The 7,907-nt window shown below is 38.5% G+C and overlaps 1 protein-coding gene across 1 annotated transcript; it reads right to left on the bottom strand.

Annotated features, from left to right (window-relative positions):
* Positions 1-3,737: 3,737 nt before the first annotated feature.
* LOC139723534 (uncharacterized) lies at positions 3,738-6,616 on the bottom strand. Its single transcript, XM_071634776.1, has one exon. The coding sequence runs from the start codon at positions 6,318-6,320 to the stop codon at positions 4,296-4,298; it is 2,025 nt and encodes a 674-aa protein (XP_071490877.1). The 5' UTR covers positions 6,321-6,616; the 3' UTR covers positions 3,738-4,295.
* Positions 6,617-7,907: the final 1,291 nt, after the last annotated feature.

The raw sequence follows: 7,907 nt of genomic DNA, 5'->3' as shown, positions 1-7,907 counted from the left end.
ATAAAAAAGTCCATGAGTCTTACACCCACGAGTTATACAGCCCACGAGTCATACAGCCCACGAGTTATATTGCCCACGATTCATATAGCTCACGAGCTAGCTATCATGAGGCTCGTGGATCAGTTTTGTGCCTATTGTTGAGCTCGTAGGCCTTATTTGCCTAATGTATAGCTCATGGGCTATTTGTTTTTCTTAGTATCTAGCTCGTGGGCATGTTTTATACTTGATGACTCTCGGGTGCGTGACTCATGGACCTCCTTTATTTTTTCAACGTCTAGCTAGTGGGTTGTAATAACCGTCAGAAGATATTTTGCAGCCATCGTGAGGATGAGAAAGCCAGCTCTCTTTTCTCGTCTGTACGTCGTCTTAATTCAAGAAGAGTGGGGATCAGCTGGGAGCTATTTATACATAATTAAAGAGGAATTTCAATTATGTTATAAGTTTGTCTGATAACTAAGAATAAAGTCTTGCAAGTACAACAGTGAACATTTGACCAATATCGGATAAATACATATTAGCGAACTTATAAAATTGTGAAGTTTCGCTAATTTCTGCATAACAGTTCTCGTGTAGAGCTGGACTACGCAAATGAGTGAACTTACGATGCCATCACCTCACAATTTTCCATGGATCATAGAAAATGATGAAAATTCAATGTTTTTGTTAAAGTGTAAATCATTATGTTATTCCTGGTTGAATAACTTCAGAATAATGATCAGTTATATATCAGAATTTGAGAATGGGGCGTAAATGCATTTGAATGACAAACTGGAAATGTAAACATTTTCTGTACAAACTACGTGGCAAGTTGTGAGGGGCCGATATCATCACTTCACTGTTTGCATATATTCACTGCTCTAGAACTGTTCCTTCAAAAATTAGCGAAACTTTAAGATCATAGATGTCATAAGTTCCTTATTTCTCATCCGATTTTGATCAAGCCTTCATTGTTGTGTTAAGAAAATGTTACTCCTTCTTTACAGACAAACTTTCACTTGGACTGGAATTCCCCTATCCCATTGCTGCGAGCTTAACAAACTAATACAAAAAAAAAACCACACAAGGCAAGATGCTTTACAATCGCTTACTCATTCAAAGAAACGTGTCAAGCCGGAAGAAATTGTGCCGCACGATTCTCAGTAGGCCTATACATGTACATAATTTAGACACCAATCAGATATGTAGGTCAGATCAGGATGAGTATACTTTATTGAAAGAGCTTTGAAAGATTAAGCAAGAAATATCTTTACTCCTTTTCCATTTACTTGGGAATGTGTGCTCGTTTGGGAATCGATAAAGTGACTGATATAATCGTGCGATATAGTAATATAATAACAGTGCGAGAGCCGGTGTATGCTCATATTTCATATATTTCATATATTACATTAGTATAATTATGATAGGCAATGAGAGGGGGATGAGACTTTATGAGAAACATGGCTGTGTGTTCTGTTCACCCACAAAACAGAATATCATTTTCTTTTGTGTTTAAGTTGTGTGAAAGTCCACTTTGAAGTGTAACGAAAGGTAAGGTCGATTGAATGATGAATCAATGTTTAACGCTCGCTTTCCATGTCTTCAATCTCTCAATGTTTGTGTATGTCAATGGCATTTGCTTGCTCGAGGTACGCCGGAAATTTGAATAAGCTCGTTTGCGTTGACTCAAAACAGAAACAGTGAGATTTGGCTAAAGAAGAGTATAGAAATATATAGGAGGCAGAAATTGAATCATATATATATATATATATATATATATATATATATATATATATATATATATATGTGTGTGTGTGTGTGTGTGTGCATACATAGATATAAAATTTGATAGGCCTTTGAAATTTGGTACTAATAATGAAGTTCTATGAAGTAAGTACTTTAAGCCATTGCAATTTTCACTTTACTTATGAATTTATCATATATCACTTCCACATTCGCAGTTGTAACATAAAGATTTCGAACATTTCGAATGATATATATTACTTCTAATGGATCATCGGTAAAGCAAACTTTGTCAAAAATTACGACTTACACACATACTCGCAAATACACACACACACACATACACAGGTTCCTATATCCACACGTGTATATACATGTACATGTATAGTACGTATACGTATATATATATATATATATATATATATATATATATATAAATATATATATATATATGTATATATATATATATATATATATAGATAGATATATATACATATATACGTACATACATATATATGCATGTGTGTGTGTATATATATATATAAATTCATATATAGATATATTCATGTATACCAAGTAAATGATAAACGTGTTAGTACGATTTCAAAGTGGCGGTACATGTATTTCAGTAATATAATCATAATTATACTAGCAGCAATGATAAAAATTGCAACACGTCACAAACAGAATAAGATATCAATAGTCACTTGAATAATGGACTAACGGTTAAACTTGTTCATTTTCCCACCAAAAGCGTCCACCCTGTCCGCCCATCCTGCCTGAGGAAAGATCTGAAGCATATCGATTTCGAGCAAAAAAATATATGGGTTGAGTGTCAAAAATCATACATCGGCATAAAGGTCTTTTTTATGGATCTACTTTGTAGTGTTTCAGGGCTTGATAAGAAAAAGGCACTGAAGTAGGTACGCCCCCCAAAGAAAAGACAAAACAGAACAGAACACATCAGATCGGGGACAATATAGGCCTACTGAGTTATAAAAATATTGCCAAGTTATAAAAAGTATACAGGGCACACAAATATTGTCTACCATTAAAGAACAAATCCATCTTCATATACATGTAGATTGAGTGAATGCAGCAATATTGGTAGAACACATCAGTGAAAGTTTGGGGAAAATCGGACCATCGGTTCAAAAACTATGAATTTTTTGAAATTTCTGTTCAGTCACTGCTGGATGAGAAGACTACTACAGCTTGTGATGTCACACGCGTAGAACGATTTAAAGAAAATGTAAAGAAAATTCAACATTTTTCACTTTTCTCGCATAATAGAGTAACACTTGACTTGCCTCTTTCAGAACGCAGGGAGAATAATATTACCATCAACATACGTCAGCGACAACTTGGGGAAACATGCACCTTTTTTAAAAAAAAAAGTGAAATTCTCTTTATATTTTCCTTATATCCTTCTACCCGTGTAACATATATACAATCCAGTAGTCTTCTTATCCAACAATGACCCTGCAGAATAATTTAGAAATTCATAAATTTTGAACTAATTGTCTGATTTTCCCCAAATTTTCACTTATGTGTTCTACTAATATGACTGCATTCACTCAATTCACATATCATATTAAGGTGGCATTGTCCTTTAATCGTAATGAAAATGGCATGATCTTTATCATGAACTCTTTGATAAATGAACGGCAATCATAAATTCAATCAAATAGTATATGAAAACATTGACCGGAACGTTGTCAAAAGCATTTTATCAAATGCAAGGTTTCATTACTTATTTTCTGATTATTTTACACTCCGTCAGGGTCAAAGGTGACGGCAGCTAATTTAAGGATCGATGGTTTGAAGTTTCTAACAGCCGTTTTTTTTTTTTTTGTTGTTGAATATAGGAAAGACTGTAATGGCGTGAACATGAAGTGTCTCACACCTGCTACTTAACACTTACGTTACAATTAAGCAAGTAAAAAATAAAATGAAACAAAACACAAAAGAAACAAAGCAAAATCAACTGGCCATACAGCGACTTGTCGGTGGTCTATACGCAGAATGAATATTGTTAAATCGTCTGCCCTATTTTGCATGCATTGGCCTGAAGTGTTACCAAGAAAACAATGCAAAAGCTACTGCTTTTACAGTATGTGAGTGCTTCTACGTGATGAGTTACGACCCGTCGACACGCAGTGCTCTGAAGCAAAATATACGAAGACAAAATCTTGAGGATAACTACGATCATGTGTACATAAACAAAATTAAGTCATCACTTCGCATGCCATAACCCGTAATTTTTTAAAACGGTAAATACCGAACTTAATCTCAACAATGTTCGTTTCAAAAGGTGTTCTAACACTCAGCACTTCAGTGACATAGCATGTCAGTGTGTTTGGCGTTAAATTCTCAGTTCATTACCACATATACATATCCTCGTAATCTATCTGAGTAGTACTGTTGAATGATTTCAAGCAAGAAAATTCTAAAGGTTCTTGTACACACAAAGGAAGTTGCCCCGAAATGCTCTCCATTCAATATCAATTCTTTATCGGGAATACAAATTAGGTCTATCTTATTAGAAATGATGACACCAAACAATACAAGAAGACTCAGGGATCGAAGCCAGTACAATTAGCTGTGGCATTCATGTAAGCGTTCCATACTTTGAATTGCTCTCCCACCTTTCTACCAATACCGTGTATCGTCATGAGGTTTGGGCTACGCAGCGAACAGGTGTCCATTTTCCCTCCCCAATTCTTAAAGCCATCGTGATTTATCGGACCAAAGCCGAGTCGCTTGGTCAATATACCCTGGAAGGCATCATCAATATTGATGATGGGCGTCCGCATAGATTCCCGGTACATATTCGGGACCGTATCCGTAGACATGACATATCCACCTCCGCTGCAGTAAGGTGGATAAAAAGCCCCGTAATACAACTCATCCGAAACGTAGTAACGCTCATAATAATCGTGTTCAGGAACATTGGGCGAGTAACGGACACTGGAATACATCAAGGACCCAAGGAAGAACTCCGTCTTTGCCATTCCTTTGCTCCGAAGAGATTTGATGTAGGTGATAATGTTCACAAAGTTGACGAACATGTCATCGTCGCCTTTGTAGAAATATTTGGCATGCTGACAGTTCTCCGTGATCCATTTGAGTCCCAGGATGACCTTCAGCGTGAGGTTCCGGAAAGACTCGGTAAAGTTCGCCTGGATGATATCCCCGTATCTGAGCTCCTCCTGTTGGAGACGAAGTTTTAAGTCGTCGCTCTCTTCATACAGTGAGCCCATGACAAACACGCACCTGACCGTCTCACCTAGCACACGTTTATCCTTACACCAAGTCTCCCGGATCGCTACTCTGGCCTCGGAGTGATCCGGAGGGGTGCTGACTAAAACCAGTAGGAAGATGTCCAGGGGTGTGCCATTTTCGCGGTAACATACACGCGGGTTGTTGAGGCGGTAGGTTAGAACTTTCTCGAGGAAGGGTTTGTTGTTCACGTTCTTGGGAAGCACGATATCGAGGTCGGGGTCAGGGCACATGAGGAGCAAAGATTTGTTCCGGGTGTCTTGCCAAGAAGAAACTAGATTCTCTGAATAGATAAGACTCATCGTTACGTAAACGCTAAAGGAGCATGGGTTATTACGGAAAAAATATCTCGTGAAGGAGTCATCGCTAACCAGTGTCCAATTGCGCTCGTAGGCTATGGTGCCCATGAACGCATCTGATATAGGAAAGATCTTTCTTATCATTGCACTTTCATACGTTTCATTCGCCAATCTTCTGGTAATGACAAAAGCGCTTTCTTCAGTGCAGAAAGGAGGAAAATAGTCATGTTCGTATTGCTCGTATGAAACGTAAAAAACACTTTCGGGGTTTCGTTGGACATGCGACATTGAAATAACTTGACCGATCCAGCTACGGTCATCCGATATTTCATTCCTTACACTGTAATCAAGACGGTCCAACAACCTTTTATAATTCAAGACGGTATCATCAAAACCAACGTAGGCATATTGGAAGGATTGACAGTTTTCCATAGCCCACTTGAGGCCGAGGAGCACTGGGAAAATCGTCTTAACCTTTGCTTCATAAGGGAAATCCCCGATTAAGATATCGCCGTGCTGTTCGAGCTCACGAAAAAGCACCTTGCTGTAATTCCTTGGCCTCCCAGTGACGAAGACAACTTGTAGTTTGCGAGCGTCATTTACCGTCGCATTTGCCCATGTTTCTCGGATCGCCTGTCGGAGACGTACGCGGAAGGGCAGCGATGATACGATGGCAATCACGTACGTTTCTCTTCTGCACTTCACCGAGAAGTTCCCGATGGGAGACAGAGTCTTCGCGAACAGTTCAGTGTTGTTGGCAAAAGTTTGCTTATGCACATTTAAATTGGGGACTTGTCTATCAAGACTTGAGTCATCTGACCCGATGAACAGGGACGAAAAGATGCTCTTGGATTCGAGCGACCCATGACTCCTGTAAGCTTGTATCACGGCACTGCGTTTCTCGAGTTTCTCGTTTGGGATAAAATCGGTATTCCACATGGAATATTTCAAGACGTTGAAAACTCCAAAAAGCATCACAATCCAGACTGAAATCCTCAATTTGTTCCTGGAGAGATACATCTTTAGTTCATATTAGATGTAATCTTTGAAATGATAATTTCTAGAAGCCTCATGAAAATGATAATATCTGAACACCCTCTCGACACCGACGTTTCTTACTTATCTGTGACTATCTCACTCCCAATGGAAATTTCTGGATCGTCCGAAAAAAATTATCCATTTGTTTCTCAACACAAGATCTTCACCTGCAGATTAGTTTCACTGGAAAGCAATGAGCGATTGTAATTTGAAAGTTATTCTTGATCATGTGGAGGAGATACGATGACTGGTAACTGATGACGTAGGAACATGTCCACTCCAGGGCTCCCTCACTCACAACTTCTGCAATAGTACTGAAGTCTCTTTGTGGTTCCCCGCTTGCGATGTTCTAACCACAAGACGTCAGGAAATGCCGGGTTTGCCCCCTCCCCCCATGCGCATGCGTGAAACGTGAAAACATCATGAACATAGGCGATGAATACATCTAACACACATACGCACGCACCCACCCACTACGCCCCCTCCCACACACAGAGAAATGTACTTTAAGCACACAAATTACGACGTAGGGCCGAGTATTATTCTGATGGGAAAAAATCACATTTTTTTTGGGGGGGGGAAGTGGTTGATTATTATGAAACCATACTTTTTATCAGTGATACGAGGGGTACGATGTCTATCATACACATTTTCTAAATCTCTGAAGGAAACAAGAAGCTTTCCTATGTAAAATAAAACCTGCTGCACAGTCAATTCCAAATTGCCTCTAGCTCAACAATTTGAAATACACATCTTCGACCACAATTGAATGGTATCCTTTTGAAAGCGTACTAGCAAGCAATCGCCCCTGAGATCGAAATTTCAGTTCTCCTTGCCCTCTAAACTGTCTGGTAATTTCCATGAGATGAGTCGACACACGTATCACAGCCTTGAACGAAGAATAATCATAATTAGGTGTGATGGTGTTGAAAATAAGTCGTATTTCCGGTCTAGCCACTTCATCATCCTTACCCAAGATTGGTGATGAGGATTTGGGGAAGTGTGTAATAAAGTCTGGCTCTTGAAATGGGGTGAATCAGCAAACCTCGTTCTTGTTCAAGAACAAAGAGACTAACGTTTATGACCACGTTCCGACACTTTTATTTTGTACTAGTTAGCTGGTGGTGGCGCTATTACTACTGGCACTATCGCTATATTGCGCGAGTATGTGCCGGCAATCCTCAAAGAATGACATTGTTAACCCTATAATCGTGTTATTGTCAGAATGATTTATCTTTGGCAAGATTATATTCATATGCTTTTTAATTGGGTAGAAAGTTCTCTGGGGGTTTTCTATCATGTGGGTTTGCAGTAAGAAATGTGATTTTCTTAAGTACTATGGTGATTTTGTTTTCCTCTCATATCTACCTCAATTGCTTCTTACCTCTATTATCTTTTTTATTCCGACTATTCAAAAATCTTTTCTTTCTTCGTCACTTTATTTTTGCTCCTCCTCTTTAAGGAATCTACCAGAATGAGTTTGATAAGTTTGATTTCATGAAAGTGAGTAATGTATTGAAACCACAATGGTATGCTTATATAGTTAAATGCTTCTTCCGTTCCGTTTTA

This window comes from Diadema antillarum, unplaced genomic scaffold, assembly GCF_040938485.1.
Source record: "Diadema antillarum isolate AM-2024a unplaced genomic scaffold, OU_Dant_1.0 scf00000015, whole genome shotgun sequence".
Classification (NCBI taxonomy): domain Eukaryota; kingdom Metazoa; phylum Echinodermata; class Echinoidea; order Diadematoida; family Diadematidae; genus Diadema; species Diadema antillarum.
Note: the sequence above shows the minus strand (reverse complement) of the source record. Positions and strands in the feature narration are given on the sequence as shown.

Excerpts from the sequence above, each read along its gene's own strand:
- LOC139723534 (XM_071634776.1), bottom strand. The coding sequence starts at position 6,320 with ATGTATCTCTCCAGGAACAAATTGAGGATTTCAGTCTGGATTGTGATG.